The following is a 27,769-nucleotide window of genomic DNA, read 5'->3' as shown; positions in this document are numbered from 1 at the left end:
TCTTCTTCACGGTCACTGTCACAGTATGAGCATCTGCTATTGATTGTTTAAGTGTTGACAACTGCTGTCCAAAGCTTTGCAGTTCTGTTCATAGTTGTTTAGCAGTGACACCATCATCAAATCTGAACAAATGGCTATGCAGCTCTTTCTTAGCTTTCTTAGCTCTTAGCTTTGGAGCTTCACCAAAGTTCCTCAAGTGAAGAAGCGACAGATCAGCATAGAACGCAAATGTTGTTGATTTGTTAAAATGTCGCTCAATACCGCTCACAATAATGTCCTCTATCTGGTTGTACACTTGAATTTGATTTGTTCCGTGAATCAGAAGCTGATGTACCCTCATCTGTGCATTGTTCGCCATCCATGTGTTTTGGCCATATTTACTGTTTCACAGGAAGAGACGCTTCCATAACAAGATCTTCATCCAGATCCAGTTCATTCAGATGGTCTTTAACAGCTGCATCATGACAACATTGGACAGTGGTGATAATTTCCATAAAAAGACATCCTCTTGGGTCATTGAATTAACCAAACACTTTCTTCAAAGCAGCATCCTTGGCTCACCACCTGGTTTCTCTGATAGTTTGATAAGATTCCTGAAAGAATACTGCAATGACATTCAGTAGTGAGAATAGCGATGTGCTAGTCATCACAACACTTGTAGCTTCGGTCACAGCAAGATTTAATATATGTGCATGGCACCAAACATGGATCTGTATAGGAGCTTCTTTTGATAGCACAGTACTGAAGCCTTTGTAGCGCCCCTGCATGTTTGAGGCACCATCAGTTGAGTTTCCAACACAGTTCTTAAGGTCAAGCTTCAGTCCAAGCAGAACCTGATAAACAAGTTGCACAAAAGCTTTGCAAGTAGATTCCTTGAATTTCACCATACTCACCAATATTTCTTGGATAGTGCCCATGCTATCAACATATCTCACAACAACAGAGCACTGGTCTTGTGTTGATTTGTCTTTTCCATCTCAATCTCATGTTGCTTCTTGCTTTTGCTCTTTTGGACAACTTCAGAAAGATGATCGGATGTGCAGGAATCATACTTCCCAAGTAGTTATACAATTTCCAGAAATGTCCCATGGTCAATTTCCTCATTGTCAAGTCAGTATGCTGCTTCTTCATTAATTCCTCTGTTACTCAGCCCCCTTTTACCAATTAGTTTGACCACTTCTATGACTCTTTCCATTACTTGTTGTTTCTTTGTCACCTCATTTTGATGACTACATGTGAACAAGAGATAAACATTGGACTGTTTCCAAACTAGCAGAATGGTGTTGGAAAATGCTAAGCACACTGAACAATGAAGAGAATGGTTCTCTTTGTTGTATGACAACCACCATGTATTCGAACCATCTTTTTGCATAAAACACCTCTACACCACTTTGTTGTCAGTTTTTTGATAAGGGTGGTAGTTCCAAAACAGCGCACATTCTTCATATCTGCATGGCTTCTTAAAGTAGTTAATCGATGGGTATCCCTTCTGAGGCTCCTCTGCACATGCAGTACCTGTATTAGGCATGTCTGTATCAGCCGATTGAGCCAGTTCACCAGTTTCCACTAAACCCGTTGATGGTCTGGCTTCATCTGCTGATGCTCTGCTGATTGCTCATGAATGGCAGATACTGAATCCATTTCTTCATCCCCTTGCTTGCTTACTTCACCAGGCCCATCTGGCCTAGCCAGTATTAGTACCTTTGAACAGATCCACAGTGTTTCTGCACTTTGAAGCACTTTCTGCCAGTTTCTTTTTCTTTCCTTCCTGTTCTTTCTGAGCACCACCTTTTCTCCTCGTCTGTTTTGCTTCATCCGTATTTGGCAGCAGACGTTGAATGGTTGAAATGAACGACAATAATACGACGTCAAACGAGGATGAGGTCATGAGTGGGTGTTATCAGAACTTAATTTAATGCCATATAATTACGCATATAGGCGGTTATCTCTAAAGCAAACTAAGTTATTACACGTATGAAACAACTATTAAAGTCGATAATCAAATTAAAATAGATAATCAAACTGCTCATAAAACAATAGAATAATTATAACCGAGGTTATAATGATAACCTCACATTGCTGAAATGTTCCATTAACTTAAAAGATAAACTATAAATGTTCCGTCCTAATATCTGAAAAATTCCTGTGTTGTGCTTTATAGCTTTATTTCATCAGAGTAGTAATCAAAGCTGAAAACCACTAATTATCGCTCACGCAGATGACCAGAGAACAATAAAATGCATAATATATGATGTACAATAATTATTAGTACCGGAGAATTTAAATACTAGATATGAGATAAAATACATTGAAATAATGTATATACTACCCGAAATGTATCGAAACAGAAATCGGCAAAAGGCAGTTTTGGCCAAATTTTTCGCTGCAACATTATGTACTGACAACTAAACCAACTTGATGATGTAATACGGTACATTATTTAGGACTATATAAATCGCAGTACCGGACAGATAATATTTAGTAGTTTAGACTGTTTATTACGCTTTACCAAACTGAAATTACAAGACCTTCATTGCATCTTCGGTATGTGCATGTATTACGAACTATTCCTTTTTGACAGTATGTTGTTTTGGTAACTTTGGTAACGAAGAAGACATATTCCATGACAACCACGAATTATGAATTTGCAGTTTAATAGTTAGGTTAAGCCTCGATTTCATACAAATGTAGGCAACTGTGGATCGTAGGCTTCCGACAAAGGAGGTCTAGAGGTTCTGTGCCAACAGTGTCTAGTTGTCCAGCGTTCTTTTTTCATGTGTATTACAATATTTAAAAAACCCTATTCATTGGTTTTTTAATCTATGAATATAGCCGTCTAGATTTTAGTCAGTGTCTCAGTCCCAAATTCCGATTTTTCACGTTTAGGTGAATCATTGGGATACTCAAGAAAATGCAAGTGAATAATTTTTATTTTTGTGTTAGTCTTATTTATAAAATGTAACAAAAGTGTAATAAGGATTGCCCGAATGTCTAATGTCTACAGCAGTATTTAGTTAGACTTAAGTGTGAAAAACCTTGATATTTATGTCGTTCTTATTTTTTGCCGTGTTTTACTATAACCTAGCGTTTTTTTTTTTTTTTTTTTTTTTTTTTTTTTTTTTTTTTTTTTTCCAGACTGCGGTTTGGTGGAGCCCCCTCCGATCAGATTATTGGAAGGAACCATTCTCTTGTAAATAAGGTTGTGCACCTGTCACATGGTCAAACCCCATTGTGAAAATTGTTTCGGAAACACGAAACGCAGTCTTGTTAGAACATCGGGATTACGTTACATATTCATTAGTTCATCGTACAAACAATGTTTAATTCGATGTTTAGACAATTAATGCTACTTTGTTTAAACGCCCTTGTGCTGAGAATGGCGGTATCACCCATATTCAGTAATGGCGTTGTCTAACGGTGTGTGGAGCCCGGCTTGTATGTCACATTGTTCAATGGTATGTTGAAGGACTCGATGTTGGTGGCGGAATCCTAAGTGCTATGAATGAAAATGGTGTGCACAGCATAGTGATGCGAATTAGTCATTTCCATCTAACTCATTACCTGGAGTGGGAAAATATTTTAGAGTTTAGTTCATTGATACAGCGTCAATTTTGGGACGAAAGAGAGAGGACGTAAGTGACCCTTTTGTTTTGAATATGGTGGCAGCAGTAGATGAGTTTAGCAATAGTTACTTCTGCTTTTGGAGTTTCTCTCATGTTTGTTCAGAAATAATACTGCAATCTTATGGATACGCAAACGGACCCAGTGTTTGTTGATGTAATTGGTATGTGGCTAGAACTGTCAGTTATCCAGGCTACGAACGCACACACTGTAGCCTGTAACACTTCAGCCTTTCAGCTTACCTCTATAATGTGTCGCAGTTTTGTGTTTTCTGCATGGAGTTAGAGTTCAAATGAGCAAGTGTCAAGTAGTGCAGACTGTACTTAGCCTATAGATTTTAACTAATTTTTAAATCATTATTCAAATTATCTTCTTTTTAAGCCATGTTATGCATTTGCTAAATGATGCACTTTTGAATTTCTGCATTCATCTGGTGAACGGCTGTTGAAACGTTGTTAATTATTGCTACTTATTTGGCTTTGTAATACAATAATTATTGTATGCTAATATTTGCCCTTTCATTGGTCGTCATGTTAAAAAAAATGCCATATCCAAATTCCAGTCTCTACGATGAACAGTGAGAGGTAATATTTGTCCTCGCAAAGTGAAACCCATTATAATATAAAACCTCATAAAGCCTAACGTTGGTTCACACAGCGAGACTGCGTTGTATCTGCGACATATATATTGACGAGGGCCTAGCTTGTATGTAAGCCAAACAGGTCTACATCATCTATGCTTTAAGTCGTAACAAAATATTACTTCGCGCGGTCTGCTGATTCTATTGACACAGTGATGTACATACAGTCTAGGCCGAAGAGAGGATACGGACACCTTCCCTCAGCATTTAGAAAGACGAGTGTTTATATTACAAACCCATGCCCATAGTTAGCGTGATAACACATGCTGTTCAAAGTAACCGCAACTGCCATTTGCTTAGTTCAGGAAGGAAGCTCTGTTACATCAGTGAGCAATCATTGAATTATGATGCACAAAATACATTTTTAAAAAAAGAAAATGCAAAAAAAATTAATTAAATAAATCCTGTGCTCACATAATCCCCATACTATTAGTGTATTGGAATGTTGCATCTGTTTGCAGAGAAATGTAAGAATGTACATTCAGATTTCAAATATTAAAAAAAAGTATTTATATATCTATCTATTTATTCTAGGGTAATATGACACCACCTAACAGAATGTGATATTTTCTCACAAATTAAGCCATTAAAGAATGCTTCTCCACATCTGATAGCAAGCATTCCCTCTGTCATCAAGGCCAAGATGCTGAAGACAGAGGCCTCGTCAGAGAGGACTACCCTGAGGAGTGCCTCCCCACACAGGAATGCCTACAGGGCAGAGTTCCAGGCTTTGAAGAAGGCCTTTGACCAGCCAAGGCAGGACAGGGACCCCAAAGTCAAGGATCCGGAGCAGGTCAGGCAGCCTCGGGGCCGGCAGTATGGTGCACACGTCAGCCGGATTAAGGACATGTTCATGCAGATGGGCACAGAGACCTCTGGTGCAGGCAAGGCGCGAGGCAGGGATGAGACCTCACCACAGAAGCTTACCAAGCCGACCAACTTCATCAACCGGGCGGATGGCTCGGTGATCAAGCTCCAGCCTGGTGAGAGGACCAGTGGTAGCCACAACTCCAAGTTCTCTGAGACGAGAAAGCTCTTTGAGCAGAGCACAAGAGACACGTCACAGTCTCCCGTATACTCCTATGGCAGAGACAAGAAGGGCTCACACGAGCACCTGGATGACTGGAGGGGGGCTCGCTCCAATCGGGGCAGCACTGACTCTTTAGACAGCCTCTGCTCCCGGACGGAGGCCTCATCACCCACGGTAAGTCAGCTTAGCGCCGTGTTTGAGAACTTGGACCAGCAGGGCACCAGCTCAACACTCCGGAGGGGCTATGGAGCATGCCGTGCGCTCTGCTCTCCAGACAGCACTCACCGGCATGGGGAGGCCAGTGAGGATGACACCAGCGCACGCCAGTCCCCATCAAGAGGCATGTACTGGACACGTGTCGGTAGCAAGCATGCCTTACCTGTGTCATCCTCCTCAGAAGACCTTTTCAGTCCCAGCCCTCTGTCTGAAGCAGCAGATCAGGCAAAGGCATCTGAGAAAAAGCCCCAGGAGAGGGGTGTCGTGGCGGCAGTGCCAGAGAGTCAGCATGTGGACGCTAGAACCACACTCACAGGCAGCACTCCAGAGCAGAAGCAAGAGGATGAGGAGTCTACAGGGGTTAGCTTAAACTCCGCTCAAATCAATGACTCCACATTCAGTGAATTACCACAGGAGGGTACCACAGCCATCAAAGAGCAGAAGGAAGAGGTGGAGCCTATCGAGGATGATGCCAGCTGGATTACAGGGGAGCAAAATGAGGAGCACGATGAGGAATATTGTGGCAATGAGACAGTTATTTTAAATGCAGATGGGGATGCTTCCTACCAGGGCTCGGTAGAGAGCTCCACTGACCTCCAGGATGATATGTATGGAGATGATGATGTTAGCTATGACCCTGGATCAGATGTCATTGAGATTCCTGGTCTTCCAGAAGAAGACAAGGAGCATATTCCTCAGCGGCGGAAAATACGATTCAGCACTGCCCCAATAACAGTATGTTTGTCCTTCCTCTTTACACTCTTGTCCCTATGTTGTTTCTTTGTTTACTTTAAATCCACATTTGAATAACATGTTCGACTTTTGTCTCGACTACAGTGTAAAAGCATGTGTAAGCATAGATATGTAGGTGAATCTATAAGCAAGTATTACTGGCTCTTGCTGAGTTCTGTTAAGTCACCATCTTGTGTGACCATCACACTGCAGTTTAGGTAATAAGCAAATGGCATCCTAGCCTGGTGTTTGGAAGGTCAGTTGTGTCTGCGGGGAAGTGTATATGCACTCACACATATGAACGAATGCATGCACGCACGCACACACACACACGCGCACACACGCGCACACACACACACACACACACACACACGCACACATGCACCCAGCTGCTGCCATCACAGCTCATTCTTTTTCCTCACTTTGCTTTTCATGTTTTTTTTTAATCCATCCTCTCTGTTTTCTTCAGTGCTCTCTCCTGGTCATCTCACTGTTGTTCTAAATTATCTAGGCCTGATCTCACAGGAATGTGTGTGAATCCCATGTGTGCTTTATGCTTCAGTGGGAAGGATGAAGGTGGAAATTTTAGTCCGTCTGCCTGTTGCTGGAGGTTGCAGTGTTCTAGCACTTTAAGGGAGTTGCAGCATTGCATTTTCACTGTACCTTTTCCTGGGATATTAGTCAGAAGGATCAGTTTAGGAAGCTTTAGTGATCAATATGTTCAATTAAAACCTTATGGACCATTTGCACTGCCCTCAGCAGATCAATAAACTTTGATTTATCAATTTAAAAAGAACAGCTCACACAGTTGCAAATCAAGGCTGTTTTGTTTGAACTATTGATTGGATATGATCATTTTTGTCATCTCCACTACAATAACAGACCCCTGGGAATATGTTAACAGTTATCAGTGGTCTTCAGAGAAGTGGGGCTATATGAAGCAAATAAATATTCTTCCAATCGATTCCCTTTGTATGCTTAAAACATGGTTTATGTATTCCTCTCATTGGAGAAACTATGATGTTTGGTTGCTAATCCACTTCACACCAGCTGAAATCTCACGAAGAGATCATGTGTCAGGTTTGTCAGACTGAAAGGTCTGCTCCTCCTATTGCCATTTATTCCCTATGAAGTGTATCACATTCTTAGAGTTCTGTAAGCCCTTTACTACTCCCAGTTTAAATGTTCAGATTAGCTGCATATTTATAAGTGAAGTGTATAGGTTTATGCTGTTGCCCTAGACGATATTGTACTTTTGTATAATAAATGTTTGTTTTAACATTTGGATGGTTGAAGAGGATTGGAAGAACTCTTCAGATGTGAACATGTAAATACTGCTCTGCTCTATTTCAGTGGGTCTGTTTTATCCCACTCCTGTAAAAATTATTCATAGCCCAAAGGTTGTTGAAATGCAATTGTCCTCTTGAAGATAGGGAGTAAATAGAGAGTGTCAGCCCATTGTAAACTGGCATTCTGTAGCCTGGGTTAATAATAACAGTTGACTGGGCTGAATTGTTAAATGGCCCCTGGCTTCAGTTTATCAGACAAAGGCTGGACTTTGCTCATTAATCATATGGAATATTAAACTGTGCCAAGCCACCAGCTTGTTTTGCATATTCTGAACAAACAACAGTCTGTCTCCTGTTTGAACTTATGAAAGGGACAAAGTGGTGTGGTGAAATGTAGCCCCTCCCACCAGACTAACCCAACATGAGACAAGCTTGAGTCTGGGGTGAAGGGACAGAAAGTACATTTTGTGATCAATCTTTCTGACGTTTTTTTCACCGCACTTGTAATATTTATTAGTGCTTCATAAATCATTTCAGCATTAAAGCTTTTAAACAATAATTAATCTGGTGCTCTTGTAAGAGGCTGTGTTGAAGACCTGCTCTAGTGGCTGTGAGCTATAACAGCATTCTTGCAGATGCTTCCAACACTGAAGCAAAGACAAAACCTAATAATTACAGAGCGATAAAAAAAAAAAAAAAGACATTGTACTCATTATATCATCATCTCTTATGAATCATTATTTGTACTTGTCCTTACAGGTGTTTTTGTGTAAATTTTGATATTTATTATGCATGCATGTAATATATGTGTGTGTATTATTTATGCCCACGGGAAATCGGAGACGTTCAGTGGGAAGGTTAGTACTTACAGGCTGTACAGCTGACTGCTCTGCTCATATAGATCTGACTTTTTGTCCACAGGTTCCTCCTCTCACTGGCTGAACTTGATGGCAACCTGATGGTAATGATGGCAACTTGGTAGATGACAACAATAAGTCAATATTCCAGGAATTTTAGTTTAAAGGTTAAAACTGGGTTTTATTTGCCTTGGACATGCTTACTCAGAACGAGTTAAATGTGTGTATTGATAAGAGCTAATCACTGAGAAAAGAACATGAACATATAATATTCTTGTCTGGAAAATTATACTCTGGCTTGAATTGCAGATTTTGACTATAATTGTGAGATTCCTTCTCTTTGTAGGTGGTTTGGGGTTGCTGTAAAGTCAGATATTCACTTTTAATCTGCAACTGTAGCAGTTTTGCACACCTCCATACTGGACATTGAGAGAGAAGGGAAAGCACTGTTTCAGACTTGTTTCTGAAACTGTTTCAGACTTGTAGCTGCCTTTAACATCTAACTCAGCTTCTCAACAGATGCATGTTACAAGGGCATATAACCTCTGGCACCAGATGGAGCTCTACGAAAAAGACCTATGTTCTGCCTGAGCTCTTACTGCAAATGCATTACAGCATAGACCAGCAGTCTGTAGAGTTTTTATTTCCTTTGAGTTTAAAAGTGTCAGTATACCCAAGAGGAAACGCAGAGTAAACAAGTCAGTGTGATGGGCAAGGTGCCGGAAGCAGGATGCTCTTAATACACATGAGAGCTCTTTTATATTTGGGTGACATACATCAGAGCCTCGCAACTGATATGATTTACAGTACAAAAGTGCTGTGTGTGTGTGTGTGTGTGTGTGTGTGTGCACGTGTGCGCATGTATGTATGTCCTTGTTTGTCCTTTATAGTGTCCCCCTGTCATCTTGCTCTTTCTCTGTGCTCCCTAAATGCCATTTAGGGGTTGTAATGAAATCTTGCATTATATGAAATGTAGTCCCTTGTTGTGACTTCCTGATTCCCAAATCAAATTAAGTGGGTTAGAAAGACTGGAGAGCAAATGAACGAGTGCTGAAACAACTCAGCAGACGCATACTCTGGTCTCTCTGATCTGTCAGAGGCCTGCATAAACCTCATCAGGTTATACATTTCTGCACAGCCTGAACAGAAATACACAACTTTACCCAGAGCTTAAAAGGAGACTGAAGTCAATCATGGCAGTCTAATATTACAGTTCCTGATAGAGCAATCACTAATCTCCTGATTTTGTTCTGATTTTGAGTCACAGGATCCAAATTTTATTTGGTATGGTTAAGATTTTAATTAATTTTTAAAATAAAATACAGAACAAATGTTTCTCAGGAAAATGGTTATGGTTATGGAAGAGAAGTGGTTATAATAAAATAATAAAAATTATGCTATGAAGTATAGTATGTACAGGGTAAAAAAGACATTTTCACTCTGACCAAATGGGATCATTTTGTTTCTTATCAGCTCACCATGTAGTCTGTTGTGACCTTCTCACACACATTCCCATGCTTTCTGCTCTGCTCTTACTTTAAGAACTCACCTGCATCACTGAGTAAACAAAATGGATAGCTGTGTTAACCTGCAGTTTTCTGATCTTGGATGCAGAATATCAAACAGGATCTGCACTATTGACAACTGCACTATTGCTTTTGAGTTGTATCAAAGTTGCTGTAATGCAAATTCCATGCTTTCATATTTGTGAGTTGGTTCTGAGGCACTTGGGAAGATGGCCCAAACTCCACTGAACAAGGAGAATATGCAGTGTTGGGATTTAGTAAGGCCTGGGGTGTTAAATGGCACTACATAATCAGATGCTGCTTTCTATAATATCTTTCTCAGAGATGCAGACTTATTTTCTGAGTGTGCTAATTGCCATTTCAGAAATTAAATATCAACAATGTCTATGGCACATGCACTTACATTTTCTGAAACATTTTGTTGATCTTTTCATTTCAAATTGGAAATGTACCTGGCTCTATGTAATATTGTGCTCTTCTCGGGGTGAGCTAACACTCTGCTCCATGTTCAGCCTTTTTTAAAGAGGCCTTTGAGTCATGCATTTTGTGAGTTGTTGATATGCTTCTTCACTACAAATGTCAGTTAGGCTGGAAGTATGAGTGAGATGAATGCAGAGAAACCTATGGGAGGAAGTGTTTTCCCTCAAAAATGTGTGAGGGAGTTGTGCTACTTTTTGTAGAGTAACATTTGCTAGCACCAGGCGAGTATAAGCTTACATACTTTCAGAAGGATTGCTTGATGAGAGCAGCAGCAGAAATTGAGTAGGCCTCTAAAGAGCTAGGCTTCTCATTATGCAGTCACTGTTTGGCTCCTATAAGAGTATATGGCAAGCAGTAAAAGCTTGAGACCTTGACATAATTAAACAGAACAAGAGCTGTTGTGTTTGACTGTAATTTCCCCTAAGCAAAGTCCAGGCTCATAAAACCTGCGATTGGGGATTTTTTTTTTTCTTCCTTCCAAGGAAGGACTCACCAATTTTTCTTCTATAGTCCTGTTGCAGAGGTGCGCCTCTCTTTGTATATAAATAAAGACAGCAATATTCCTCAGTTTATTCGTATCAATGACACATGGGATCTTGTGGTGGCTTGAATTCTCAACAACTGGAGAAACCGAAGACAATGCTGGGTTGCTGGGGTAGAGAATATCCAGGCTGGCCATGTCAGGCACGACCACATCCCCTTTTGCTCCCCAGGTTCAGTGCCACTCCAAGAGGCAGCCATTGTTCTCCCTCTTCTCCCAGATTAGTTCAGGAAGGCGCTCTGTGCTGACACACTGTCCCGCATTGTCGTCCAGCAATGGCTGGATGCGCACCCATTCATGCTGAGGTCAGTTTAGCCCTGGTGAGTGACTTAAAATAAATCCTCAGTCAGCATATAACACTACAAAGGTTTCTATGTATTCTATACCATAGGTGCTGTTATTTCATGTGTTTTAGTCAAAAGCACACTTAAGGAAAACTATGAGTCTGCCGATTTTCAAATAGCTTCACTAGTCTTGATGGAATTGATGATTACATCTGGAAAGGGACAAGAACATGGCAAGGAGTCCTCTGCTCCCCTGTAGTGTAGCTGTGCAAATCTAATGCTTGCATTAAGCATTTGTGTCAGCTGAAGGTACACCATTCTGTTAGTTTCATGAATTAATGATAAACCAAGATCCTATGTTGATTGCATTGTGAGATGCCTCATCCCACACAGTCAGCTGAGAATGAGACATGAAAGAAATGGCTGTTCATCATTCCATGATTGCCTTGTTTAGACATGCACACAGAGGGGCCCTTTTGTTTTGCTAGTGGGGTGTTTCTTAGTTGGAGCTAAGGCCCCCATGCTAGTGCCTCAAGCAAAGGATTAAAGGGAAGTGCAGAATGAAGCTGCAGTTACAGTCAGCAGGTTGCTTCGAGGGAAGAGGTAAATGCAGTCTAGTTGCCCCAGTCAGGCATGCTGTAATGGATAGAAGAGCACTTACAGTGGTCCACTGGGGCACTGGAGCCTGGCTACTTCCTGAGTTCATGTGCAGAGAGCAGGTCTTCTCTAGCCTTATTGTTCTGCTGAAGAACACACAGAAGCTGACGCATCAAATGAGTCCCATCAAGTGCCCTGAACTGTTCAAGATATGGTCATCTTGGCCTTTTATTGCACACATTTACAGTCAGATGGGAGTGTGCTCTCTTACGGTGAGAAGTAAAAAGAACTGAATGAATGATTTTAATTTATTTAGTAGTTTGATTAAACCTTGAGTTGTTCATTTCCAGGGTTACACTTTTTGAATATCAGCATCATAGTCAGTATAAGCATAATTAATTTTGCTTATGTCCTGCAGACAAAGTGCTGTTTGTCAATCTGTGTCCAAGGCCTGTGCAGTAATTCCTGGCCCTAATTCCATACCCTTAAACAGTTTGTCATTTGCTTCCGGCATGAGTCAGCCTTAGTGTGCTGAGTTGTCTATGCAAGCATGCTGGTGGGTCTTGGTAATGCATGATGTGGTGCTTGGGTCTCAGCCCTGGAGAGGCTTTCATGTGGATGAGTGCCGAGTGAGGGCCCTGGCACCCTATGGGCCCTTGCTGCACTTTAAGACGATCAGTAGTGGTTGGCGGACATTGACACGAGTCACCTTGCTGCAGTTCCCCAACACCTCCTCCTCCTCTCCAACTTGCTGGTTGATCACCGGGCTGGGGTCATGCTGCAGGTGCAGGGGTGTACCTCTTGGTGTTCTGCATTGGCTGGATACCGATGGAAGAGTACAGGACAGTGCTCAGTGCAGAGACAGGCAGGCGGGGTGAGAGGAGAGAGGTGTGATGAGGGGAGTGGAGAGATGGATGGCAAAGCTGCGTTAGTGCGACATGCCCATGCAGATGAGCATCAGAGCTTCAGTCTCTGGACGCAGCGCGATAGAGTGCGATGTGCACCCGCAAGCAGCAAAATGTGAGTTGCTCACATAGCAGGGTTCCCTGTGAAGTTTTGTATAGCATGAAATTAAATATGCACATCAGCAGTGCTTCTTTAATGCCTTCCTCCCCAAGAGGCTGGCATTTACATAGCTTCAGCTTTTTATCCTTTATGTAGAACAGTGTAGCAGGCCCTTCTGCGCTGTAAGTAAAACTCCACTGATTGGCTTGTGATATGAGACCATTCTGTGAAAAGAAGGAGCAATGGTCAGAGTGATTTATGAGGGTAAGACAAATGCACTGTGCTGCGATTTGTTGGATATCAGTTAACAGCTGTATTGATCAGAGTGTTGGCAGGGGAGATGGAAAACTCAGATGCAGATGAATGATGACTGAGGAGGCAGATAGGAGAAGTTCCGCAAGTCACTGTGAGTCTGCGGTTTACTGAATCTGGTGCAGAGCTTCCAGACTAGGCCAGGCAGACAAGGGTTCTGTTCAGATGAACCAAGGCCAAGCCTAAGTCTCCTCAGAAAGTGCAGTTAGATGGCTTCAGTCATTGGAAAAAAGACAAAGCACAGACTTAGGAAAAACATGGAATACGTTCGTTTGGGTACTTTGGCACTTGCAATGTTTACAAAGTCCACTTCACAATGCAGGGCAGTTACAAGTTGAATGCTAGTTTTACATTTTGGAAAATAGAGATATAGATTTGCAAGATAATTGCAGGATAAGATCTTTAATTTCTGAGTAAAATGAGAACCAAAATGTGATCCTTATATTATGAAAACACACTGACCTGCTAACAGCTGCTTTATTGATAAATCAATAAAAGCGGTCAATGGCCACAAGGGATCTATGCATCATGTGTTCCATCAGGGTGAGGCACTGTGCTGGATCCACTATGACCAGTGCATTCTCCAGACCCGCAGAGCAGACCTCACCTCCAAACTCTCTGTGGATCTGGCAGGCCTGCGATGCTCTGATGGTTGCCACGTTGCACTGCCAGACTGCAGTCTCTGAACTGTAGTGCCATTTTTAGTTGGCTGTGAGCTTGGTGAATGTAGGTGGACAAGCCCAGGAGAGCATAGGGAAATGTAGTTAATGACATGTGGAAGTTTCTGGCACTATTCCTATAACAGGAGAACTCGTCAGCGCAGGCAATGTGAGAATGACATTTGAACACAACTTCAGAAGAGCACTGTGTGTGTGTGTGTGTGTGTGTGTGTGTGTGTGTGTGTGTGTGTGTGTGTGTGTGTGTGTGTGTGAGGGGGGGGAAAGACCCTGCAGGGACGGATAAGCTTACTTTCTATCCCTCCCTTGCTCATACACAATCTTCTAATGCCCCTCTCTGTCCTTTACCCTGTCTGCATCTGCAGCTCTTTTGCACACTTTGGGTGAAGACCCTGTGTCTTCATTGGTGATGACTTTAAAGCCTTGAAGAATAATAAGGTCAGGTCGGAGGCGTATTGTCATTCGTAAAAATAATTAAACAAACTAACCCTGCCTTTGCTTAGACATCATTGGTGATACTGCAGCTGGTCTCTTCAAGGTTGTGCACTTTTACGACTTTGCACCCACCTCACCTGTCTGCCCCTCCGCCTTTTGCTCCAACCAGCAGCATGTTGTGTAGCTGAGGCCAAACTCTGAGGGAGGCTAAAGCGGAAGAGCAGGCTCATGCGCATTGTAAGGGCCAGCCCATTCTTCACCAGAGGGGTGCTCAATAATGCATGGCTGTTGATCAGGCTGCATTATTGATGATGTGAAGTTCACAGTGACACTTCCCCACTATCGCATCGCCCACACGCAGTGCTGGCCCTCCAGTGCACATTTCTGTTCCATCCACCTTCGCACCATCCCCACACCTATGTTTTTAGAGCGCGCCCTCTTGAACAGGCACTCTGCCATGGTTGCTTTATTTATTTGTAATGAGCGTACGTCTAGCATACCAGCCTAATTCGTTAGCTCCACCGATTAGGTAGCGGAGACTCCATTATAATTTCTCAGAATTTTAACGGAGCCAATGATTACCACAGCGACTGCAGGCCTGGCCATGTCAAGGGGAATGTGACACCCTAAACTGCTGATTTGTGATAAGCAGAAACTCGTGTACCTCCATCGGCTACAGGCAAATATTGCCCTTTTAACACAGATTTCATGGCCTTGCTTATAGTAGTCACAGTAAAGATGTGGTAGTAAAGAATCTTCTCCTACATGGTGCCACTTCCACCTAGCTGAGTGGGATAAGGGCCAGGTGAGGGTGAAGCTGACGTGCTGTGTGTTGGCATGTGGGTGGGGTCAGGCTGAGGAGTTGTGAGTGGGCATGGCTACATTCCCTGACACGCTCATTCACACACCACTAGTGTGCCTCAGACAGAGTGGAAAGTGCCTGTTGTTGTTTTAGAATATAAACAATGTTACAGGGCCTCATCTGGTGCACAAATCAACATTGACATCCCCCTCCCCCCTCATTAATAATAATCCCTCTCCTCCACCAATCATATTTAGTGTATTTAGCACATTTGAGGCAGACTGCTATTGAAGATATAGCATCACTTTTATGGGCTGCTCCATGCATCTGAGAACTTCAACATCTACTAGCCTTCAGTGATTCACAACAGTAACCAACTGTAAATGTTCTTAGTATGACCACTGTAGTGAGAGAAGCTTTGGTTGTTTCTCTGTCCAGGTATTTAATACCTACTCAAATGAGGACTATGACCGCAGGAACGAGGAGGTGGATCCGGTGGCGTCCTCAGCGGAGTATGAATTGGAGAAGAGGGTGGAGAAATTGGAGCTTTTCCCAGTGGAGCTGGAAAAGGGTGAATTTACTCTACAACTGAACTCTTTATGACCATAGGTTAACTGAGAATATTAGCATACATGTGTAACTAACTGATTATATTCTCTGCTGTGTAAGGGATTATCATTAAAGCTTCAGTCAAAAAAACCTCCAGTATTACGATTATGAAAAACAGCTCTAAACTCACTATCAATGAGTGTGCTAAAAGTCATAAGGTCTCATCATACTGTTGTCCTTTCAAAGCCCCTCTGGGTGTCAGAGTAGTTCCACATAGCGGCTTAAACTAGTAATAAACTAGCTGGAATAAACCATGCATAATTCACTGAAATATCCGTCAGCCCTTACATGCCTCCAGCCTTTCCTGGCTGAGCTCCCCGGTCGAGTCGTAGTTTCTGCTTCATTTAAAACTATCCACATCTGCTGTAAATGAAGTGTAAATGGTGAGATGTGTTAATCTCCTCTTTGCTCTCCACGCAGATGATGATGGCCTTGGCATCAGTATTATTGGAATGGGAGTGGGAGCTGATGCAGGCCTGGAGAAACTAGGCATCTTCGTCAAGACTGTTATCGAAGGTGGAGCAGCGGCGAGAGATGGAAGGTAAGGAGAGCAGGGGTAAGGGTAGGGTGAGGACTGCAGAGAGAGGAGGAGAGGAAGAAGGGCTGAGAGATAGAAGTAGGAAGGGCTTCACACTCCTGCTGTACTCTACCCTTTCTCAGACAATTTCCATGTAAGGGTGTCAGATTTAAGATTGGCTCAGGTGACTGAAATGTGAGGAAAGGCTTTGGGATTGCGCCGTCTGCAGCTCAGGAGTCCGGCTCTTCTGGGGAAGAGGACCAGGTAAAGAACATGTGAGGTGGGGGGAGAGCCCATGGCTGGCAGCTGGCTACCTACATGTCAGTGCTGCCCTCATCAGCCTGGCTAACTTTGAGTGCCTTCAGCAGAATTAACCAATGGATAAGGAGCTTGCTGCAGGTGAATATTAATGGAACTGGGATCAGTTCCAGCTGCGTGAGAACATGTGGGAGGTATTAGTGTTCTGGAGACATCTTATTAGTGTTAGTGTTCTGGAGAGATCACTGTTCATGGAGCTCCATTTCAGAAAGAGTATCTGCCTGGGCTGTCTGTATCTTGTGTTGCATGCCTACCTGCAGCAGGTTACCTGGAGCCAGGGTGTGGGGGGGTGTGGGTGGGGGGCTGCTCTTGGCAATCCCTCATCTTGTGATTGGGAGGCTTGACTACAGGTGGGGCAGTGGGCAGGAAGCATTTAAGCGCCTGAATGTAATTTTCTCCACCATTTGGTAGGTACAGCTGTGTGACTGGGGTGATCTGCGTTTCCTACTTCACTGCAGATGATTTGTGCTGCTCATATTAATGCAAAGTGACGGGACACGTTTGAAGGTCGAGTTGTTTTGCATGAACACGTTAAGATTCCAGCTGGCGAGCCCTCTCCCACCTGCTTGTCTTCATAACAGAGTAGACTTGCCAGCAGCTTGATGGCCAGAAGGGTGCTGGGGGTCAAATCCCTGTTTAATAAAAAAGCAAGAAGTTACAGAGCACAGCATTTAAAGAGAAGGCAACCAAAGGTTGAATGCAGCAGTAGACAATTTACACAAGACCCATATAGCTGTGAAGGGGCTTCTTAGCGAGAGGTGATGGGGTGACCTCGTTTCACAGGCATAGGAGCAGTGACCCTGTTTCAAATGCGTAGGGGCAGGGTATGACACTGTTTCACAGGTATAGGGCCAATGACCCTGTTTGACAGGTATTGGGGCAGTGACCCTGTTTCACAGGCATTGGGGCAGGAAGGTGACCCTGTTTCATTGGCCTTGGGGCAGGGGGTGACCCTGTTTCAGCATTCCACAGAATAGTCCAGCTAGTCCTTAGCTATGATTGTGATCTATTACCATCAGCCAACATGTTTAGAGGCTTAAGAGCAAAACAGAAGTTACTTTCTTCCTAAGGAGTCTTGGTTTTCCTTAATAATGTTCTTTAAAAACTGTGTCTTTCTCTTCTTTACTCTTGTTACTCAGGATCAAGGTGAATGATCAGATAGTGGAAGTGGATGGCACCAGTCTGGTGGGTGTGACCCAGAGCTTTGCTGCTTCTGTGTTGAGGAATACACAGGGAGTGGTCAAGTAAGACTTTAAGACACAAATTGGAACATTCCAAGGTGTAAGGACTCTGGTGATTTATATCTCACACATACACACACACACACACACACACACACAGACAAATTAAGGAGCTCACACATAACCAGTTAGAGGTAAAGGCTGACCTTTTCTGCTAGTGTCCAGTCAGCCTGACCTGTGTGAGAAATCCTGACCTCAAATCACTGTAATAACACAGTAGTCTCTCTGTGTCATTGTTTCTATTGTGAAAAGCACCATGTGCTGGCTCTTTCCTAGCCCCCAGCTTGTGTGAGGAACACACAGTTCCCACTAGCATACTGAAAATGCCCTTCAGATATGGAGGGACAGAGCAGATCTTTGTGTCAGTCTACCAGTCAGCAGCAGGACTTCACACTGAGAGGGAACGAGCTCTTCATAAACAATAGCACAGCCCAGCATGTTGAAGCGATTTCGTCTTGAATGGAAGCTGTTTGCGGTCCACTCTCTTTTTAATTACCTCACTGCCTTAGCTGCACCAACTACCTCCAACATGACCAAAAAAGCCCCAGCTGGGGCAAATTTAACAGGAGCCTCTGTTCTGCCCCACTTCTCACACTCAGAAATAAACGCTTGATGAGTAATAATACATCAGGAGGAATGCCTCAGAAGTGTTTACAGATGTGTCTACCCCAGTGCTAGAAGTGTTCATTTAGTAATTATTGATTTCTGTGTCCAGGACCCTCCCACAAAGCACCCAGAATGTTCTTTTCTGTCTCTTTTCTTTCTCAAATTCATGTTCTCCTTTTGTAAATCCTTCCTGTATATTGAGCATGTTGCCAAATGGCCCAGATTTTCCCGCCGTGCTATATTTAGCCTATGAATTAATCCAGGTCTCAAACCACATCTTCTTCTGTAACCACTCAACTGGCTGACCTCTAAATTGAGAGTGATTGGTTGGTTGGTGAATCAACGCTTGCAACTGCATGGAGCGGGTGGACAGGGGGACTAGTGGGTAGATGAGGTGATGTGGGCAGCAGTGAGGGCCCCCTGCCAGGCAGGGTTTTCCAGGTCAGCTCCTCCGCAGCACCAGGGAGCCACCCGGGTACTGCCTGCACCACCTCCCAAGGTTGGGAAGCACAGAGCAATTATGGCTCCCTGTGCCCTGCAAATAACACCCTCTTGCTGGGTGACCTCCATAAGCCCTGCTCACAGACAGAACTCCACTATAGAGAAATGAGCATAGATAATATTCTCAGAAGCTTGTCTGGTTTAGCAATGTGAAGATACTATAAAGCTGCAGTCATGAGAATATTTGATCATTGTCTCCCCAGTACCTGACATCACAAGCAGATTTTCTCTATAAGAAATTTATAAGAAAGACCTATGACTTTACCCATATTTTTGTTATATCTTTTTGAAAAAGAACATGAAAATCCAGTTTCAGAAGCAATGTTTTGATAATTTAAGATTTTTGCCATGTTGGTTTACTCCACATGTGTTAGCAGAAGAAAAGCATTCTGTGATTCCTACTGTCACTGTAGGCCACACACACGTTGTGTTTTTGGGGAACGGTGAAGGTGCCATAGGTCTTAAAATTCCCTGTGTTTGCTACACAATGACAGTTTGCTTGTAGAAAACCACCCCAAGTAAGTAAGTTTTATACTTTCCCTAATGGCATGTTATAGGCTAGTCAGTAATGCTATATAAGACCAAATCTTCATGACAATTGTCAGTTTGTGCCAAACTTCATTTTGCATTAATTAGCCAAGAACAGGGAATCTGGCATAACAGACCTGACTGACCAACCTACAGTGTTCATCTTTTAACTATTTAAACTCATAACAACTTCGGTTTAGTTTAGCCCATGTTGTTTATATTTTTTGTCCATGTGACTTTAATCACAGGGATTATTTTTGCTTGTTTCCTTAGGAGTGGCATTATTTTTATGTGTTCCCCAAGTTTATGTTGTGAGATTTATATTGTTATAGGTATTTATATTGTTATAGAATTTATAAATTAATTCTAGATTGATGCCTCTCTTTATTATGAGCATTATGTATATATAATTTGTCAATTTTAAAATGGAATGAAATACAGTTGGTTTATTTTTAGTAAGAACATTTGCTGTGTTTCATCCTACATCATTTTAAAACCCCTGTGAAGTTGGACATACAGTTTAATTTTCATGGGAAATACTCATTTGCTGCCTTGCTCTTAGAGCTTGGCATCTTTCCATGAGTCTGGAAATACCTGCTGCATAGCAAAAACAAGTAAATGCTGACACACAAAAAGGCATTAAATGTAAATATCTCTGAGAAGAAGCTCCACATTTATCCGTTAAACCTGGGAGAGCTACCTTACCATTAAGGAGTTCCTGTTTTAATGGAACCCTGTGGTTAATTGTAGTCCTAATGCTGACCACTCACCTCTAATACTGATACTAATGTTTGTGTCTAAAATGTCTCCCCTGTGTCCTTTTTAAAAGGAGTTGTCATACTGAGGATTAGAACATATTCTACACACACAAGAGTGCACACACACACACACACGCACACATACGCACACACACAGGCAGAACAACATCCCTACCTCAGCAATAATTTCTTCCTAGCTGTGCATTGTTTCTGCCTTTGCCAGATCGGCTTTCTAAGATCTTAGCCTGTTGATTGGTTGCATTTGCCTTGTGAAGGTTTGTGATTGGCCGAGAGCGTCCGGGGCAGGAGAGTGAGGTGGCTCAGCTGATCAGCCAGACCCTGGAGCAGGAGAGGCATCAGAGAGAGATGCTGGAGCAGCAGTATGCTCAATATGATGCTGACGACGATGAGGTAAGGCCCCAGAGTAGCTCCCACTGTAGGTGCTTCTGTGTCCCATGAACCTGTCTCCCATGTCCCTAAGCAAGCTGAGGCCTGCCTGCACTTGCAGTAACTAGTCAAGGACACTTTACAATAGGACAGAGCCAGTTACAGGTGCTGTTTGAAGGCACTAAAAGCCCAAACTTGTTACAACCTGTTATCACCTCTCAAAACAATGTGTAACAGGATAAAACACATATCATAATCTTTGTCAGAATTCAGACATGCTGCAGTTTGTTGAAGTATGTTAGAACCAGATACAATTAGGTTTTTAATGTAATGGCAGGATAGGGTGCCTGCCATTAGGTTGTGACTGTTAAAACATTAAACCTAGCTCAGGTAAATGTATATATGAATTTGGATATAAATATGTGGTTGCCTGGAACCCTCTGTTGCTTTTATTAAGCATGTAGGGTAGCCATGATATAGCTGAATAGTCACCCACTACACTTGGTGAATCTTGAGCTACATGGACTTGCTGCGTTTCTCACCATTGAGTGGCTAGGCTCCATTGCTCATTAGCAGTTGAGGAAGCTGCCACTTGTCCAAGACAAAAGGGCAGCAGCCTGCTATCCTGTCCGTCGGTGTCCTCCCTCTTTCCAGGAGTTGTTTTCATGCATTAGATCCAGGCACATTTCCATAATATGCAGTGGGTTGCCATGGCATTGCGATTCTATATCAGCTTGGATGATTGACTAGGGAGAATGAATCATCAGCCAGGATACTAGGATAATTGCTTCTACATGCTACACACATTTGTTTTATCCTGTGATTTAAGTGGACAAGGATAATTTAGCATTATAGGCAGTACTGGATGATAATGGGGAAAATTAATTTTTAATGAATTTTTAAGCAGTGGACCCTCAGTAATTGTCAGTTGAAATTTGTGGGCTGTTATACAGACACTGGCTATGTGGTGCTTTTTGTTAGTATGGCTGCCCGCCATCTCCCTTAAAATATTAACATATTAAATCTTAAATTAAAATATCAGCTTCTCAAGTGCAGTTTTTAAAGTAGTCAATAAACTGTCTATGGTTAAATCCTGTGATTCCAATGCTAATGTGAATGATTTGGCTGGGATGCTGGAGAAACATTGGCATGCCTTTTTCAGAAGCAGAGTGTGTACTCTGCAGTGGTACTCTGAGCTGGATGATATGCTGGATCAGGGCCTTGCTTGTCAGCCTTTGGCTGGAAATTGTCTGACCCTGTCTCACTTCACTGGTGTGCGTGTCTGCTGGGGGAGATGGGAGTGTGTTGCAGGGTAGCCTGAGAGTACTGTAAAGAGCTTCACATACAACTGCTGGGCAGACTTGCGTGTGTGCGTGCGTGCGTACGTGCGTGCGTGCGCGTGCGTGTGCGCATGCTTGTGCCTGTGCACGTATTTTGTGGAGTGTGTGTGGGCTTTATGGAGAGCTCAGTGTTCTGTGGATTAACAGCTCTGGCTAAGCACCTCCACCAGCTGCCAGCCAGTACAGTGAGTGAGCACCTGGGTTGAGCTTCTCTGAACCCAAGCTGGCTAGGAGGACATCGGTTACAAAAAGGCTTTGTACCTAGAGGAGATTGTCCCACAAGTGCACCAATCACCTTTCAGCTTTCTGTGATTATACAAGAATATAACCAAACAGGCTGTGGGTGACATATGCACTGAGTGAATTTGACATTCTATAATAAACTGACAGTGCTCACGACAGCATGGAGCAAGGCTCCTGTTAGCTGTTCTATATATGCTTTGGGCGTGTGTGTGTGGGTGTTTACTTAGGGGGATGGGGGTAGAGATGCAGTTTTGCAGAGAGGCTCAGGGTGTTGGCAGATCATTTGATGAGGCAGGGAGGACTCCCAGGTAGTAGCCCTGTCTGCAACCAGATCTGAGCTCCAGCCAGGTGGAACCAGCCTGGCTCCCACTCCTTCCATCTACTGGTCATGCTTGCACCCACGTTGGCACGCTCACTGCACATCCACGCCTGCCATCTCTTCCCACACTGAGGTTTCATGTAGAAATTGAAGGGGCATACAGAATTTTACCTGAAACTAACAGCACAGAGTTATGTTACACTGGGCACAAGACAGGCACTTTTAGAATTTGCCTATTCTTGCATAGTTATTGATAGTCATTATGTAGATTAGATTTTTCAGATGTATTTGTACAGCAACTTATACAACAAAGGTGTTTTACATTTATTTATACAGAGAATCTGCGTTCAGACCCCTGTTGATCAAGGCGAGCAAGAAGTCTCAGAAGGGGTTGCCATCCTCCTTGACATCAGATGACAAACTAATAACACATAATGAATAAAGTCGCTTTAACTTTTAACATTCTATAAAACATAAGAGTAGGCTTAGAAAAGATTAAAAGTATTTGGCAGTGGTGCTCAGATTGTTCAGTGAGAACCTGTTTAGAGGCCACACACTAAAAACTAAACCCAGTCTAGCAGGAAAGGGAGGTCTCCATAGTATGCAGGAAAAGTTTTAGATCTCTATATTTCCTGCCTCTACAAGAAAGCCCATTTCCACACTGATTTAGTGTTGCCTAGTTTGAACTGTGTGTAAGTCAGATTGCAATTTCAGCCACTTTTGTTCTCTTTTTTAAATTGATTGGTTGATTTAGCTCATTATCAGTGTTAGCACCCAAGCGGCATCAGGGCTAGTTACAGTCACCCACGTATGCTCTATGCTCACTAGCATGTACATTATTTACCTGCATCACCGGAATTCCTCCCATGTGCCTGTCGCAGACGGGAGAGTATGCCACAGATGAGGAAGAGGAGGTGGGATCAGCTGTGACAGACAGGGATGTGACCTTTGAGGTGTATGACCTACCTGAAAATGAGGGCATCATCTCGCCATCGGGGATAGATGCCAACAAGCTCTACCAGAAGTTCCGGGAGGTAGGCTACACGTTCCGTGCACAGGGCATGCTGGCATGGATAGCAAAAATGTGTAGATTTGCATTTTGTGCACGATGGCCAAGGCCATGCTGAGGGAGTGGATGCACTGGGGAGTTATTTTAATTGGCATTACAGAATGCTTTTGCTGCAGCACAGGCAGGGCTGAGCCTCCATTAATCTGCATGGAGTTCAAAGCCCAGTTCTAGAGCTACATTGTTTTCAGAGAAAATTGGATACGGGGGGCGGGGGGGGGTTCTCTCCCTCTCTCCCTCTCTATCCCTCACTCTCTGCCTCCCTCCCTCTCTCATTCCATCTCTCTCACTCTGTTCCTCCCTTCTCTCTCTCTCTCTCTCTCTCTTGCTCTCTCTCTCTCTCAATTCCCCATGGTGCATCCTTCAATGGTCCTCTCTCTTACACTTCTATATCTCCTTGTGGCTGGGAGAGGATTTCTCTGGACAGGGAGCTAAAGGAGCGCTGCTCTTTCCTGAACAGTCTGTCATCTTTTCTCTCTTTCTCTCTCTCCCTTTTTCCCCCTCACTCTCTTCCCACTCCTCTTACTCTCTTTTTGTTTCTTTCTCTTTGACCACAGCTGCAGATCAAGCAGAGTGTCACTGAGGCTGAGACCCAAAAACTGAAAAACAAGGTAAGAACCAATGATTTCCCTCTGAGATAGTTACATGTACAGTGTTGGACTCTGCTGTCCTTTTATTGTGTTGTGTGGATGTTTATGGGCTGCATCTGTTTGAACTTGCAGTGCCTTTTCTACATCATTTCTTAATTGTGCAAGCCTAAACTGCCATCTTGCTTTGTCATCTGATTTTGACCTTTGGCGATATACTAATTTCAGAAAGCAAACTTAGATCCTGCAGTCACATTAGCGGGAGATTTGTCTGGATATTAGACTAAGATGTTTGTTTCTCATTAAGACAGTATGACTGGTTGCTGTATGTTGACATGCATGTTTACATTATGTGCATTATGTTACATTTCTTCTAGTGCTGTATTGGTTAAATCGATTACTGATACTCACTCCCCCTCCCCATGTCTCATTCTTTCTCTCTTGACCACAACCCTCTCTCTCTCTCTTGCACTCTCTCTCTCTCTCTCTCTCTCTCTCTATCTCTCTCTCTCGATCTCTCGCTCTCTCTCCATCTCTCTGCAGCTGGCAGCAGTGGAGAAAGAGAAGACTCGCTGGGAGCAGGAGAAAACCCAGCTGAAGCAGAGCATCGAGGACAACAAGGAGCGGGTGCTGAAACTAGAGAGCTACTGGATCGAGGCGCAGACGCTCTGCCACACGGTCAATGAGCACCTGAAGGAGGCACAGAGCCAGTACCAGACCCTAGAGAAGAAATACAACAAAGCCAAGAAACTCATCAAGGACTTCCAGCAAAAGTGAGTTTGGCTCTGCTGCTTTTATGTACACCAGCCACGGTGGGGAGAAGTTGAGGGATTTACTTTAAAGGGCACCAGTGTTCGGCTGACATCTTACATTTTAGACACTGCAAGAATTGAGGTGTTGTATTTTAGCATCAGAGGGCATAGGTCAGCGAGAGACAGGATGAGATTGGAGCTTTATAGCTGTGCTGAAACACCGCTTCACTCTGATATGGCCTGGCAAGGTTTAACTGCTGTTCCGCTCCAGCGACATTGCCAAAGTCAACTCAGCCAGGCGTGAATAAGCCACTTCATCTGGGTGGTGCAGGATGGAGGGTCGGGTTGGAACAGCTACTGTAAATCTCCCGACACAAGGCCACGATGGAGACGTTTTCGCAGTAGACATAATGCTGGGCTTCTCTGGCCTTCAGCTCTGGGGAAAGATGGCACATTCAGCATTTGCTTAAGGTCGTGACAGTGGCTCTTCTCATGTTGCTCCAGTTCACGTACACATGCAGGTGCACACACACAGTACACACAAACTAAAAGCCTGTTCTAAAAAATGTGTGTATACCTTGTTGCCTGTCAGAGAGATGGAGTTTGCCCAGAGGGAAGAGGCAGAAAAAAAGAGACTGGAAGAAGTGGAGAAAGCTCATTTAGCTGAAATCCAGGGGCTGCAAGTGAGGGTAATGATTAACCCCCCACCCCCTCTCACACACACTCACACACACACACACACACACACACACACACACACACACACACACACACACACACACACACACACACACACACACACACACACACACACATACACACACACACACACACTCACACACACACACTCACACACACACACACACACACACACACACACACACACACACACACACACACACACACACACACACACACACAGTAACCTCGTGCTCAAATTAACCTTCATTTAAATTGATAGGACAAATATAATGTGAATGTTCCATTTAAGTTGCACAAGGGGATCCTATCATCACGTAGTTCATGTAATAAAAATGGTGGAATGTTTAGACTGTACCACATTGTAATGGAGATCATGGGATTATTTGGCTGGTGATAATTTTCACAATGTAATTCAAATGCATGTGTGCCAACAATGCAAACCCTTTCTTCCTGTGCAGATTACTGCTTTGGAGTCTGAGCTTATGCTGCTGATGAAGCAAAATGGCATCCAGATAAACAACAACAACAACAACAGCCCAGAGAGCCGTGTGCAGCTGACTGAGAGGCTGGCTGCGTTCCAGTGTTCTGGAAGATGGGTGACTGCAGGAGGTGAGGCACACGCTCACACACACACACACACAGACACAAACACATACACACACACACACACAAACACATACACACACACACACACACACACAAACACATACACACACAATTTATACAGTGAGTGCTTTTGAAACAGCCCCTGAGTGATGATGTATTGTGAAGTGATGTATAAGTCGTACATGGGAGCTATTAGTCTCCATTAGTCTCCATTTAGGTGTTTTCACAAGGACATATCCAGGAAGAGAGAAGTACTTTTGCATAGTTCACCTTTAGCCACTCACCAGTAGCCTCATTTTCCCACTTTCCCAGTTTCTAGGTTTCACCCAAAATCTGGCAGACTTAGAATACCATAAAAAGTGGTGGTTGACAGTTGAAGTGACAAGTGACATTTTGAGGGCACATTTGAACTATGTACTTTTACATAAAGCTATGTGATTTGCCGCTCACAGAACTAGGTAAAGATTCCAAAGTGCTGAAAGCTGTCTGGCTACACAAATCTTCCCATTATTACTGTCACAGTGAGCGCTATTACAGAACAGTGCATATAGACTGATGTATAAGCAGTAGAACAGTTTCCAGTGCTGTTTTGTTAGTGGCCCATCTTTTAATTTTCTGTTTGTGTTTTGTTTCTGAAGCCTATGATTTTTCTGTTTATAACACAGGCTTCATTATTACAGTAATCATAATTACTGTAATGTAACCTGTTTGCACAGCAGACCTACTCTCTCTCTCTCTTTTGACCATTACTCTCACAGCAGTAATGAAAGTTCAGAGCCCTTTGAGTAACCGTTTATCCATTTTGGGCTTGATTTTGCCATAAAATTGCACTCCTTTTCACTCCCTGATGCAGAGCATAGAGTCCACCTTAATAACTGGCCTAAGAGTCCAATGAATGAATCCAGATTGAGATGCATCGTGACTGAATGAGGTGGTTGTCGTGGTAGTTCAGCGCTGGGCTTGGTCAGAGTTCACTGAGCCAGGCACTTTAGGGGGACAGGATACCATCAAAAAGCATGTACTGAAGTAGGGCAGCAGACTACATGAGCATGATCCAACATAGACATGTCTCAAAGGTCAGACTTTTATATCCTAACCTCTGCAAATGTTGTCCTTTGTAGTGAACTCTTGTACCTTCTGTGTATGTATGTTTGTGTATATTGTTGTGTTTGTGTAACTGTGCTGTGTCTCAGGGCTGGCTGGGGTGGAATGTGTGGGCAGTGAGTTGGTGAAGGCTCAGTGCCTGCTGGCAGGCATTGCTGGACCACACACAGTACGAGATAGAACCAGGTCTAACGAGAGGGAGCAGGACCTGGATCAAAGGGTGAGCTAGCGCACGCCCACACCCATAACTATAATTCACACCCACTCCCAGCCCCTCAAATCACTCACACACACACACACAAATCACATCCATGCCCACACCCACAATTCACAGCCTCTCACAGCCTGGCCAGTATGGTTAAGGAAGCAGGAAGTAACTATTGATGTACTCAAAACACCTCAGAGAGAGAGAGAGAGAGAGAGAGAGAGAGACAGAGAGAGAGACACACACACACAAACACACATAAAGAGTGAAAAACACATCAGCAAGTGCATAAAATTACATTTGCATATCTTTGTCTTTTATAATACAATCTTTGTG

General features: G+C 43.3%; 1 protein-coding gene across 5 annotated transcripts in view; it reads left to right on the top strand.

The window, feature by feature from the left end:
• Window positions 1-27,769, top strand: part of ppp1r9a (protein phosphatase 1, regulatory subunit 9A) — a 38,970-nt gene that overhangs the window by 4,918 nt on the left and 6,283 nt on the right. For 2 of the 5 annotated variants that reach the window (XM_027012071.2, XM_027012067.2), the window contains exons 1-12: window positions 3,438-3,632; window positions 4,796-6,242; window positions 15,483-15,615; window positions 16,074-16,194; window positions 17,628-17,732; window positions 20,398-20,533; window positions 23,293-23,445; window positions 24,035-24,088; window positions 24,608-24,837; window positions 25,409-25,505; window positions 25,977-26,127; window positions 27,318-27,448. In XM_027012071.2, the coding sequence (XP_026867872.2) occupies window positions 4,905-6,242; window positions 15,483-15,615; window positions 16,074-16,194; window positions 17,628-17,732; window positions 20,398-20,533; window positions 23,293-23,445; window positions 24,035-24,088; window positions 24,608-24,837; window positions 25,409-25,505; window positions 25,977-26,127; window positions 27,318-27,448 (2,649 nt within the window). In that variant the 5' untranslated portion in view covers window positions 3,438-3,632; window positions 4,796-4,904. Of the gene's footprint in view, window positions 1-3,437; window positions 3,633-4,795; window positions 6,243-15,482; window positions 15,616-16,073; window positions 16,195-17,627; window positions 17,733-20,397; window positions 20,534-23,292; window positions 23,446-24,034; window positions 24,089-24,607; window positions 24,838-25,408; window positions 25,506-25,976; window positions 26,128-27,317; window positions 27,449-27,769 lie in introns of those variants that run through there. The other 3 variants (XM_027012069.2, XM_027012070.2, XM_027012068.2) reach the window with 3 other exon arrangements.

The sequence above is a fragment of the Electrophorus electricus genome, chromosome 8, assembly GCF_013358815.1.
Source record: "Electrophorus electricus isolate fEleEle1 chromosome 8, fEleEle1.pri, whole genome shotgun sequence".
NCBI classification, from domain to species: Eukaryota; Metazoa; Chordata; class Actinopteri; order Gymnotiformes; family Gymnotidae; genus Electrophorus; species Electrophorus electricus.
This window is presented reverse-complemented; position numbering and strand designations above follow the sequence as displayed.